The sequence below is a fragment of the Sinohyriopsis cumingii genome, unplaced genomic scaffold, assembly GCF_028554795.1.
Source record: "Sinohyriopsis cumingii isolate HCF-2022 unplaced genomic scaffold, ASM2855479v2 utg001339l, whole genome shotgun sequence".
NCBI classification, from domain to species: Eukaryota; Metazoa; Mollusca; class Bivalvia; order Unionida; family Unionidae; genus Sinohyriopsis; species Sinohyriopsis cumingii.
In genome coordinates, this window is record NW_028315985.1 from 1,935,537 (window position 1) to 1,949,902 (window position 14,366).

At 32.8% G+C, this 14,366-nt stretch overlaps 1 protein-coding gene across 1 annotated transcript in view; it reads left to right on the forward strand.

Annotated features, from left to right (window-relative positions):
- Nucleotides 1-14,366, forward strand: part of LOC149772627 (cell adhesion molecule DSCAM-like) — a 73,734-nt gene that overhangs the window by 16,857 nt on the left and 42,511 nt on the right. Inside the window, exons 3-6 of the mRNA XM_089947562.1 lie at nucleotides 4,453-4,755; nucleotides 8,183-8,449; nucleotides 12,435-12,698; nucleotides 13,420-13,689. Coding sequence (XP_089803688.1) covers nucleotides 4,453-4,755; nucleotides 8,183-8,449; nucleotides 12,435-12,698; nucleotides 13,420-13,689 — 1,104 coding nt within the window. The remainder of the gene's footprint in view (nucleotides 1-4,452; nucleotides 4,756-8,182; nucleotides 8,450-12,434; nucleotides 12,699-13,419; nucleotides 13,690-14,366) is intronic.

Sequence of the window (14,366 nt, forward strand, 5' to 3'; positions counted from 1 at the left end):
TTAGTCCAGATGGCATATTGGTTAATACTGATGAATAGGTTTGGTCAGTCCAGACACCTTGATCCTATATTCTCTTAAGTTTACAAATGTTATTGCAGGGTCATAATGTTAATTTCCCATTGTCCCCATGATGACCATAGTATGAATCCTATAGCATTTATACTTTTTATTATTGGTTGTAAGTTGAATAGATTATCTTTTGTTAGATTTTGCCTACATGACTAGGGTCTGTTTTTAGGATTATTAAGAGACTAATTGCATAGGATCTATAATAGATGCTTATGTATATGTTTACAGTTACTAATAATAATCAGGGGCCCCGAGTGGCTGAGTGGTCTAAAGCGCTTTCCGTTATGGATCACTGCCATCTCACCTCTGTCTGTGTGGGATCGAGTCTTGGATTCGGCCAATGTGGGTATGTGAGAAAGCTTGTCAGTAGCTTCTCAAGGGTCGGTGGTTCTTTCCGGGGATTTCCTGCGATCTTCCTCCAACATTAATACTGGCCACCATGTATAGCCTATCGTGTGCTGAAAAATGGCGTTAAACCCTACAACAACAACAACAACAACAACTAATAATAATCTTAATAATATGACTTTAGGCTAATATCTCATTGGCTGATGGGGTTTGGCTGGTTCTAGAAGAATTCAGTAGCTTCCCATTAGTTGAGCTAGGTCACTTGCTTTGGTAGATTTGGAATAAATTGAGTTTGTTTGTTTGTTTGTTTGTTTTTATTTTTAATGGCGCATCAGCACTGTTAGGCTATTTAGCGCCAAACAAAATGTTATTTGTATAATCTTTTAAAAAATTATGAAAGGTCCTATATCGACCAGCGATATAAAAGAACAAATGTTTGAAATTAAAAATGGTAAGATGGTATCGGTGCAAAATAAAACTTCCTGTTCAACGGGGGATGTAAATGTTCTATGTTAATGAAAAAAGATGAAAAGGTATTAAAATGGGACGGTATATATATTACATAAAACTACACAAGGTGATTGCATAAAAGTTAGAGTTTAGAGTAAATATTTACGGCTTTCAGGAACTCTCTAATACGAGTGATGTTTTTAGTATCAAAAAGTTCTTTCATGTCATGCACAATGTAATAATGATCGTGCGTAGGTTGCAGGTCAAAACTCTCTATCATAAAGTGCTTGACAATGAATGGTTCATAAATTGAGTAGTAAGATCTGTCACATGGGTTATATTGTGAAATATAGTTGCAATAGAAAGTGTATATAAGGAGAGAACTGATCAGTTAGATTCATTTTCAATCATATTTTGGAGTTGACCTCATTTCTTTTGTTTCTGTTATAAGTCTGCAGATGTGTTTTATTTTGTACTTAATAAATATGTATTTTTAGAGAGGACCAAATTTTGTTTGGACTGATCATTGAAGATAAAAAGTTTTCATCATTAGGACTGTAGTAACTATTGTGAATTATTTCAGAGGTGTTCTGGATGACACCATTTTGGCAATGTCATGATTCTTTGTGGACCATTTGATCATTTGAGAGGAAAAGCCTTTGTTTCAACTATTCAGTGGAAACAGAAAGTGCTTATTATTTGGAAATTACTATTATTCTTGGATTGTTGTGAATTATTTGAAGTAGTTGTGGATGACAGCATCTTGACAAAGTCATGATTCTTGGCAGACCAGTACATTTCCAGTTCTGAAATTTATATGAAACTTTTCATTCATTTGGACTTCATTGAACTTTATCAGGATTAATTTGGATTTACTTCATAATACTGTACATAAGTTCCTGTCACATTTTCATTTATAACTTTGATAATTAAATTGTTTAATAAGTTTTTCAAAACATGTTGTTCTTGGTTCTTTCAATAGCTTGTGACCTTAGACTTGTAGCAATACATTTTTTTTCAACATAAACTTCTCATTGTCCCCATAATGGCTCATATGACTCCAATTTAGCCCTATTACTAATTACATTATATCAGTCATTTGCATCACTGATTCCTACTCAGTTCTGTATTTTTCTAAGTAATACCTATTACTAATTACATTATATCAATCATTGGCATCACTAAGTCCTACTCAGTTTTGTACTTTTCCAGTTTAGAAATTGACTCTCTGGTGTATAAATCATTGAAGTATGTTATAAATAAAACTATTTATATCATTATCATTATCATCATTGTAGAAAAGTCACAATATTGGTATATGAAATAGTGACATATGGAAAACTGCATTAGAGGGAATGGAGTTTGCATGGACAAATGCAGTAAAAGCACACACACACACACACACACACACACACACACACACACACACACATATATATATATATATATCCTCAAAACTGAGCCCCCAGTACACTGGAATCCTTTCCTTACATATATTGGGAGTCACAAATTGTTCCTTATGCATCATTTTTACTCATTAAATCAAAAGCCCACAATTATGAATGCTGAAACAAATTTCAGTCCCAAATTTTAGATTTACACAAAAAATCCCCATAAAACCAAAACTCAGTTTAAACATGGCCATGTATTAAATTAGCTGTTAAATTCGTGGAACACAATGGGCCAGATAAATTAAGTCCTGTAGTAGACTTTTCTGTGAGACAAAGACATAGAAACTGTCCCAGTGACTCAACAATACTTCATATGTATGCTGACACAGATTAGGTTGAAACTGTCCCAATGACTCACAAGGTTAAAACAATACTTCATATGCATGCTGACACAGATTAGGTTGAAACTGTCCCATTGACTCACAAGGTTAAAACAATACTTCATATGCATGCTGACACAGATTAGGTTGAAACTGTCCCATTGACTCACAAGGTTAAAACAATACTTCATATGCATGCTGACACAGATTAGGTAGAAACTGTCCCAATGACTCACAAGGTTAAAACAATACTTCATATGCATGCTGACACAGATTAGGTTGAAACTGTCCCAATGACTCACAAGGTTAAAACAATACTTCATATGCATGCTGACACAGATTAGGTTGAAACTGTCCCATTGACTCACAAGGTTAAAACAATACTTCATATGCATGCTGACACAGATTAGGTAGAAACTGTCCCAATGACTCACAAGGTTAAAACAATACTTCATATGCATGCTGACACAGATTAGGTTGAAACTGTCCCATTGACTCACAAGGTTAAAACAATACTTCATATGCATGCTGACACAGATTAGGTAGAAACTGTCCCAATGACTCACAAGGTTAAAACAATACTTCATATGCATGCTGACACAGATTAGGTTGAAACTGTCCCATTGACTCACAAGGTTAAAACAATACTTCATATGCATGCTGACACAGATTAGGTTGAAAAAATTATAATGTATAGCCTTAAAATTGCACCATAAAATGAAAAAAAACTTTTAAAGCTATTTTTTAAATAAATAATGTTAGGCAGATCATTTAAAAAAGGATATTTGTGTCTGCTTAGTATCTAACTGTGATCAATGATGTTCATTTGAATACTTGATCGGTAGAATAGCTTTGTTTGTTCTTTTACGTAATTATCAGGGCTTTATTAACCAGGGATGTACCCTTGCTTTGTAAGTGGAGACACAGCAGTGTTCTAAAGGTCAGATTCTTTCTGAACATTATGAAGTAAATGGAATATATAACTGTCAGATGCTTTGTCATTGGAGTCAGACAGCAGTATTCTAAAAGTCAGATTCCATCTGAACATTATGAACTAAATGGAATATTTTAATGTCCATTCATATCATTCTTATTTCTGATGGACTTATCATAAAGTTACAAAAAGTATTTCATTCCTCAGGAATATTTTGTGAAAAGGATTGTTTCTCTGTGTGGGACAGTTGTATCTATTTATGTGACAGGATGTTATTTTAGGAAGCAGGAACGAACATGGTGTTCAGCTAATTTTTCATTAAATATATCTAATTAAAAAAATCAAACAGCTTTATTAACTTTGTGACTTACACCGAGAATGATGTTCTCTCATAATTATTTATATGTGTCTCTCTTGAGTTACATAAGTGCTTGAAAAAATGCATAATTTGTTTCAGATTTGTGAAGATCTAACTAAAACATTAATGTCAACCTTTACCCCCTAAAAAAATGTAGTCCGAAGGATTTTCAGTTTTGTGGAGTTTCACTATATATATATATATATATATATATATATATATATATATATATATATATATATATACAGTATGAACCCTGTGCTATTGTTATATTTAACTGCTTGATTACTTTCAGGAATCTTTGCAGCATTCTATATATTATTTAAGTTTACACTGATGCATGTAAAGAATTAGTGTCTGTGAGTGATATATATATGTACACATATACAGTACATCTATTATTAACTTTTATAACACAATTTGTGAGATTTGGTGCAGTATTATAACTGAGTCTATGACTGCATAGATGCAACTATCCTTTTACACTTATTTAATATACAACATATTTTATTTTGTTTTCAGACAGTCCTGATATTCCAGTGGTTAGATCCCTTTTTTTGTCTGCTGCGGTTGGACAAGAGTACAAGCTGAACTGCTCTACAGAGTCTAGAAGTGCTCCATTAGACCATAACCTGACTATGTACTCTGAATGGAAGAAAAATGGAATGAACATAACCATGGGATCAGGATACAGTGTAAATGGAACGATACTGACAATTAGCAACCTTAGCAGGAATGACAATGGGGACACCGTTACATGTAGAGCTTTTGAGGACCAGCGTAAAATTTCAGCTGAGAGCAGTGAACTTGTACTGAATGTTTTATGTGAGTAGCAGATTTTTTTGCCACATTATCTCTGATCAAATAGTGGTTATTCAGTAGACATATATTTAAAGATTTTGGGAGTGAATGACTCACACAAATTTTAATCCAGCAAACTGTTGGTTGATGTCCAGAACAGGGCTGCAGATATGATCATTTTGAATAAAATGTCTGGTAGTTTGGTATCCAAAACCCTACAACTAATGCTGACAGAGTTGAAATGACTGTTTTCTAATTTGGAATATTGATAAATATTCTGTACGTTTATTTTATCATTGTATTTTCCAAATTGGCCAAGAAAGCTGTAGTCAAAAGCCATAAAATGTTATATATCTATTCTTATTAGCAAGTTTTATTATTCCTGTCATTCTTATTGGATCCATCATGAGATGCATAAGTATGCAAATCAATGATTATGCAAAATCCATGTTCCAACCGTGAACCTTAATCCTTTCATGTCTCATCCATCACATACCAGATGTATTGGTTATCGTGGATTATACAACTTGGCTTGTAGTAGACATACTGCTGTAATGTTTTTCTATTTAACTAAATATATTCCATTTTGGTGCCTTTAATTTTGTACATGTTAAAAATAGCCAGATTAAACAATAAGTAATAGGAAAAGCACACCAATTAATTATAAATGCTTATTAACTACAAAATTAATTGATACACTGCTAAGTACCTACCTACTTATTCTGAATAAAGAGAGGAATCAATGCAATTTATAAATTTTGTCAGACATGTTCCAAAATGAAGATAATTACAGTCCCTTTTAAAAAGTCCATAGCCTCAAATAACAATGTCTGTTTCTGAATTAGAGATAATAGCTATGGGTAATGTCTGTTTCTGAATTAGAGATAATAGCTATGGGTAATGCCTGTTTCTGAATTAGAGATAATAGCTATGGGTAATGCCTGTTTCTGAATTAGAGATAATAGCTATGGGTAATGTCTGTTTCTGAATTAGAGCTAATAGCTATGGGTAATGCTTGTTTCTGAATTAGAGATAATAGTTATGGGTAATGCCTGTTTCTGAATTAGAGATAATAGCTATGGGTAATGCCTGTTTCTGAATTAGAGATAATAGCTATGGGTAATGCCTGTTTCTGAATTAGAGCTAATAGCTATGGGTAATGCCTGTTTCTGAATTAGAGATAATAGTTATGGGTAATGCCTGTTTCTGAATTAGAGATAATAGCTATGGGTAATGCCTGTTTCTGAATTAGAGATAATAGCTATGGGTAATGCCAATCAAATGTTATGGTGCATACTTTCTCTTTTGCCTACAACAAACACATGTTATTGCAAAGAAAGTTTTACATGTATTTACTGCTGTCAGTTTCTTGAAAGTTGGTCTTGGAAATAATATGGAAATAAAAGGGAAACTATATGACAGATTTTAACAGAAAAGAGGAAAGTGTAACTTAATATTTACTACAAAAAATTGAAAAATTATTTTAACTGAATTAATGTCAACACTGACATGCACAGGTAATAATTTCATGACTAATATTTTTGGAGAACAATATGACAATGAACATTGTAAAATTCTTCGAGTATTGTTGGAAGTTTTGGTAAGTTTCAATTTTTTGTTGTTGAGAAGTTACAGCTTAACTATTGTCCATGCACACAATGTATGACAAATGTACTTGGTGTCTGGAAAAAAAAATATCCAAAATGTCATTGTAATTTTAATCTTTGTATATTTGACCACTGGTCCCTAACAGGTGCTGCTTTGGAGATGCTGACAAATCAGGTGATACTTCGCTAAATAAATATGTCATGGCATATCCCCATGCTTTTTCTTTGATATGCTGTTTGCTCCTCCTGTCCCCAAAACACATAAATTGTAATTGCATACTTGACCACTGACCCTCTCCCAGTAACCATCATTGAAACGATAACGAATCATGATACTTCTGACATGTGGTCACCACATTGGAAATATATGTGCCAAACTTGATGACCTACCTACCAACAGTTTAGGAGGCGAGGAGGCTCAGCCACCCACCCCACACACTTCTTGAAGCATTGGGTTAAAGGCTGACTTCTTACATAACCCATATTCATTTTATGAGATGTTAGGTTGAATTTATTTAGAATACTTAGAACCTGAGAACAACAGATTAATGGTGTACAAGTGTATTATCTCAGTGTTGTTTTGTCTATGCAAATAAATATTACTTTACATTAAAATCAAGAATAGGTTGAGCACATCCTTTAATTGATATCTTGTATTATATGTATTTGAATTTGAAAATGGTTCAAGAATTGTGGATGATATTCAAGAACTTTATATTTTCCAGCCACTGTTTATGCTTAATTAAGGCTTGTATAATTTATGTATGTTGTTATTCTTCAATTCTTTGATATTGGTTTTTGCTGATTTTAGTAATAATTTTAGGAGGAAGATAAAAGATAGACTCACTAGTTGTGAATATGAGTATATTTGTCTTGTTTTCGTATTATATAGCTTGAATGAGTGATATGTAACTTAATTATCTCCATGTCCACAGTGGTTAGTTTTGTTCCAGTGTTACAATGTCAGATTTTTAAATGTAGATGCTATTCTTTGATATCAGTTTGCGTATGACTTCAATAAATATTATAAAAAAATTGGGGGGATATTAGCTATCACATTTAAAATTGATATAAGTAAATTTCATAATCAGTAGCCAAGAAATAACATATTATATATAAGAAAAGAACACTCCTTATCTTTGATGTAACAGTGGACACCAAAAATGCCAGTGTAAGAGAAATAACCCTACAGTACTGCAAGAATGTGGAAAATTTATGTTGACATTAATGTTTGTACATGACGATCATTCACAAAAATATAAATATATGACAACTGAATAACCACAATTTGAGTGACAACAACTTAAACTTAATAGTCCTCAAACTATTAAGAGTATATGAGAGTATTAAAACTAATAGTTGGGAAATTTACAAACCTTGTGGTAATGACTTGCTGGTAATTTCAAGTCCCGTATTTGATTTAATCAACAGTTCTTCATTGGAACTAGAGTAACCATTGTGCACAGAATGAGGACTCAGTGTCTTGTTTGTTTTTTTATTTTTTTATAATTTTGTTTATTAACTTCACTTAAAAAGTGACAAAACTAATAAAAATATTAGTACATCTATATACTTAACTGTCACCTGAAACTGCTTGCCTAAAATGTTGAACACATTAAGTTCCATGGAAGACATTTTGCTCATTCTGTTATATGACTATGGAACTTTACTTGGCGATGTATTGTCATTGATCTTAAGGGTTCAAAGGATTTATTAAAATCATATATAAATTTGTCAATAACTGTGGTCGTTTCTCATACCATACAAGTAGGATGTAGTAATTGGCTTTTGATTATGAAAGTTTTGAACTCAATATATAATCCTGCTTTTTTTCCATTTTTCAGATGGACCAGACAATGTTCAGGTAACTCCATCTGATGTACTGACTGTTGATGAAGGAGGAAGCATAAATATAACCTGTAATGGAGAATGTAATCCCCCATGTAGCTTTTATTATTGGATGAAGGACTCTCTGCCTACAATAGTTGGATCTTTTCAGTCATATTTGATACCTGCCATTAGGCGGAACCATGCTGGTGTCTACACATGTACTGTTATTAATGTAATCATTTCAAAGAATGCCACAGCACAGATAACAGTCTATGTTAATTGTAAGTACAGGGATTTATGTTAGAAACAGTTTGATTTTGTCAGTGTTACACAAATTTCTACATCTTTGAATCATCAACAGTATCATCACTAATATCATCACCATAATCAGTTTTTGGGATCACTTCGTGTTTTATCAGTGATAATACTTTTCAATATTTGTACATTCATCATAGTTCTACAGCTAAAAAAAATCACTTAATTGTAAATTAATTTATTTGTGTGCATACAGCATCAGTCCACATAAAATTTAATTATTTGTTATCCTGTAAATTCATATCAATAAGGATATAAAAAAATGGACAGAACTGACAGTCATTTCATTCATCGACTTATAATTTTTAACGTGATTGTCACCAGAGTGGTCCATAACACTGTCAGCTTTCTGGTATTTCAAAACAAATCATAAATTATCAATGTAATCATGCAGGCAGACTGCACACTGTCCTTTCCTGCTTTCTGAAACAGTTCTATTCAGTGAAATCTATGTCACCTGCATCCAGTGTTTGCAGTGTTAAGTTTTAATAGTTTGAAAACAAAGACAAACATAAACTCTTGTACACATGTGTTCAAAGATATATAGCTCCAAAATTAACAGAATTATTGAGATTATAAAATATGATGAACAGCATCACATCTGTTGATTATAAAACATAGACTTGCCCATGCAAATATGGCAACTGTGTTACCAAATTTAGTCTAAAACAACTTGTTTGATTAAAAATGCCACTAAGTTTATTTTTTTTATCAATACAGCAATAATATACAGCTGTTTGTGAATCCCAAGCACTTTCCCTTGCTAATGAAGAAAATGTTTCTCATTCTCCTGTTATCACATTGATTGTAATCACTGGACAATCCTGGTCAAAGTAAATTCCAGTAGCAGTGCTGGTTCTACTCCAGGGCAAGGATCTATCACCATTATGATGGTCTAAAACAAGATTATCTGAATGATATCATTAAAACACTCAAATGTAAAACGATGAATGCTTACTGTCGACTTTGTAGCAGCATCAATGCCTGAATCAGTCACTGAGCATTAGCCATATATCCCTTTGGGGTGATTGAGAGTCAAAAGTCCCTTTGACCAGGGGTCAGATTAAATTAAAACCAAACTTTGGTGTCAAAAATGGGGGTCAGATTATAAATGTATGGGTTGCTAATGTACAAAAAGGTAAAGAGAATAGTCATTATTGATTGGCTGTGTAGCAAAAAAATTCTGTCTTAAAATTATTCTGATGTCTTCATTCTCATTTACCTACACAGATTGTCAATGGGACCTGTTCTCTTTGCCATTAATATATATATAGTATAACCATCTCCCTAAGTATTGTGCAAATCACTGTTACCTGAGCATGATTACAACAGACAAAAACAGTTACCAAGAGTGTTTATGCAAACAGAAAATGGCTGATGAATAACAGACATAAATTTTATCTAAATTGGTATAAAAAATAATCATAGACCGACCTCTTGTGACCCTCTTACAGGTAATCCAGTACAGTCTTGACATCCTTGGGCTTGTGGTAATAACGTCAACATAAGTGGATGTCAGAACGAGGGGTGGGTGCATTTTTATGTAAAAAAATCTAATTTTAAATGCAAGTGAAATTTATCTGTTGGGGTGAACTTTCGTCTGTGAGTAACATTTAGACTGAGAGTAAAGAAACAATGGAAATTTTGATTTAATGAAGGCAACATCATTTTGAAAATGTAGTCATTGGATCTATGTCCCGTAGTCGACAAAACACTTGTCACTCAACATTCATTATGATTTTCTTTGTCACTAATAGCTTTGTAATTGTTGTTCACGTGCAATATATTGGACTAGATTTTGTTTTGCTTGAATAACCAAAATAATCTCCTTGCTGAGGCTACCATGGGGATGAGGCTGTTCGTTGAGAAATGAAAACTGTTCAGCAAGTGAAATTTTTTCACACACATCATTGCGAGATGCCCGATCATCCTAGTGGCCAGATATTTAGTTTCAAAAGGTTGCAAGTTTAATTTGCATTTTGCACAACCATTGGTATACATTGAAAGCCTGAAATAAGATACTTTTTTTTGACAGAAAAGGAACTTTAACTGCACAATAAATGTGTTTCAATCACCAATCACATTTTAAAATGAAACAGTTGACTGATTTCAATTGCTTTTATTCAAGTTCATTGTTAACTTCCATTGATGAATGGTGCATTATTTTTCTTAAAGATTGCAGCTGGCTTGCTTTGAAGGTGCATGCATTATTGAACTTGCTGTAAAAGGCCAACTTCGGAGCATAAAAGAAATGACCATGTATTAATGCGACTGCACAATGATAAAGTTTTGACATCAGTGCAAGCATGAAAAATTTTACGGTAGTAATAGACCAATGGCCCAGAAATTTGCATTTTTGTCTTGTTATGTATATTTGATTTAATTTCTGTATGATTTAATTTAATTTTTTGTAAGTTTTAAAATTTTTTTTATTTTTAATTTCATTACATGTGAAAGTAATGTAATTTTGTTTACTAGGAATTTGATATTTTCCAGAAATTAGTTTGACCTGACTGTTCAGTTGTAAACACATATAGCTGACATAGTTCCCGACCTTGATTCAGGAGTCAGTGAGTCAATTAAACAACTTTCTATTTTTATCTTATTCTTAGAGGAAAATGATTGGTTTTTGTCAAGGTCATATTTGGACTATATGTTTTTAGAATGAATACTTCTATGCTGTTCTCGAAATTCTGTAGAGTTGAACCTCATCTGGGAATCTGTTACTGTATAACCTTTGTCTATAGAGAAATTATTTAATTGGGCTTCTAAACACCAGGACGTAAAGTTGTTCCTTTTGTTGTGACAGATTGGAGTTATATTTGAATTTTTATTCAAATTATTTGGATTCTTAAAAATTAATTATTTTTCCTGGAAATATTTAAGTGCTCATACAGAATTCTTGGACAGACATTTATTTAAATTTTATTCGGAAATTCAAACACTGGAATATTATTGTTTGTGAATCAGCAAAGAACTGGAGATGCTAAAGCATCATAAAAGCTACAGTTTTCATCATCGCCTTCCATTTTGGATTTTTTCATCAGGACTCGAACTTTAATTCATTAGAACATTTCACCATTAAGACTTCTAAAATTTACTTCAATGATTATTCTTGGATTATTTTTGGATTTAATTCTTAAAACCAGAAGTTCTTATTTTCTTCATTTTTGCAGTGTTTTTTCCAGGGAAATAAATGTTTTGTTAAATTTTTCAAAGCTTGTTGTTTTCACCCTTTCTTTTGGTAGAATATATATTTTCTGCTAACTTTAAGTGCAAAGTCATTCCATTGGTTATACTACAAAAGTTTTGACCCCAATCCCAACTTCTTCTAACTACTCCCCCAGCATGCATGAATTTTCTATCAATTTTTATTTTCTATCATTCTCACTATTCTGTTGTTTGCAACATAATGCACATGAATGTTTATCTCTACACTGTGACGCCACATATTTACCTTAAAAAATCTGACACAAACAATGAATGGAGAACTCAGATTATATATTTTTACGTGATTTCAGGTTACACCAACCTTTTAATGGATTATGGATTCATATAAAACTGTTTTATTCATTAGTGTCAGTGTGCTAGAAAATTGTGTGACCTTTGGTTCCCTGCCAAATATGGTTAATTAATTATACTTACTCAGTAACTTTAGGCAAATTATAATGGCATTTGACTTGTATATTTCCCTGTGATAATTTAAGCCCATGGATTGATGCTTATGGGGCCTTATAATAAAGCTTTTTTGTTGTGGATTGTAGGAAAGAGGTTTAGGAGTGAAATCCATGTTATAAATGCTGATAAATCAACCATCCATATCTCATATAACGGGAAAAGACTTACTAAGCATATGCAGTGCAACTTGGTCTTACTCTTCTTTATCATTTCCTTGAATGTTTCTTAATGCTAGTTCCTGGCATTTGATTCAAATTAAGACTTTAATTTCAGATGGTCCGGATAGCCCATTACAACTTTATCCAGTCAATACAAGCTACAGACTAGTGGAAGGAGCAACACTACCTGATATCAACTGTACTTCCAGTTGTTTTCCTTCTTGTGAATTCCACTGGATTGGACCAGTACCATCATTGACAGGAGTTATTTCCCTTGGGAAAGTGAATAGATCTGTGGAAGGAAATTACACATGCAGTGGAAGAAACCCCAGGACACAAACTTTGATAAGTAGCAGTGTGGTTACAGTTATAGTTATATGTAAGTATGAAATAAAAGTACATATGAGTCATTTCTGATAATGTTAAATGTTTCACTCTATTCAAGATAAAACATTTTCTTCTGTCTGCCTTGACAGATAGCAATTATGAGCTTTACCAAGGTAAAATACACTTTTACAATTCTTTTAAAAAGGTAGAGAAACTTTGAAATAGTTCCCCTCATACTGGACATTTCAGTAGACATGTCTTACAGTTTTCTAATAAATAACCTCATATACTGTTTATCCATCATGCCAGAAAAGACTGAAAAATAAACTTGATGTTAATTCTGTATATCTTGATCATCAATAAAAATTGGCAATGTCAGTGTGCTTGAAATACTTGGCATGAAAAAGGACATTACAAACTTCACTTTATTAATTTAGAAACTAAACTCTTCAAATATTACATTAGTGGTCTATCAAACCAGTATTTGTAGGAAAAATTCAAAATGAATTAATTTATCATTAGAATGCAAGGATTTCCATGGTTGATAGTTTTACCATAACTTGTGGTGTTTTAAGTGTGTACTTTGTACAAAGGAGGCTTTAAAAACTCTCAAATCAGTACCAATAGAACCATCATGTAAAAAAGGTAAGTACGGTTATATTGTTACCTGTGTAAGCAAGATTTGACACTTGCCCAGCAATGATGGTGAATGATGTGGATATATCTTACATGTCTAATTGTCAAGGTTCCATATGGTTTGACTTAATATTCAGATGGACCAGACAGACCAGTCCTAACACCCAGCAACCTGGAGTACACCTTGAATGAGAGCAACAGTCTACCCAACATTCAGTGTTCCTCAGAATGTTTCCCTGGCTGCACATCATACTGGTTCAGAGAGCAAACAAAAGTTCCTGGTATTCAGGCAGATATGTTGTCCCTGGGAGATGTGTACAGAAATGACTTGGGGACATACACCTGTAGATCTGAAAACATGGAAAGCAGAGTTATTGGAGAGATAGCTATTCAGCTGATTGTTCAGTGTAAGTTTAACTTCAAATTTGTTTTATTTAGTCATTTTGATCAATTTGTATCCAACCATTTTATGTACTAAAACTTTTGACAACACGAGGCAGAAGTCCATCGATAGAAGAGTCCAGGTCAAGGTGTATGTGATGAAGTAAAGAAAAAATGTCTCTATAACAAAACTTGTCTTCAGCTCACAAAACCCTGCAGATATATCGCTTTTAATACTGAAAGAAGTCTATTGGTTCAGAAGTAAAATATTATCAAGACGTGTGTCACTTCACCACCATATTCTGCACTGGAATGATCGTTATAGCTGGACAAATATTGGATTTAGTGTATAGAAATGATATGTAGAGCCCACTATGCAGAGATCTTCCAGGCATGTGTGATTGTCTGTACTGCCAAAATAATAAGTACCCATATGGACTCTCCTGTAATAATAAAATGAAAAAAATGAGAATTGTGTTCCTGTTCTATTTTTAAAAAAACTAGAACCATGTTGATATCTTGTATATAAGGTCTTATTTGGTATGTCAGTGTCCTCAAAATAGTCCATAGTCATGACTGTGACATTTATTCTCAAAATGATCAACTAATTACTATGAATTTATCTTGTGAAATACACTAATCTCAAGTTTAAGTTTGATCATCCACTGCAGCAGTGTAGCACAAATTCATGTATACATAAATT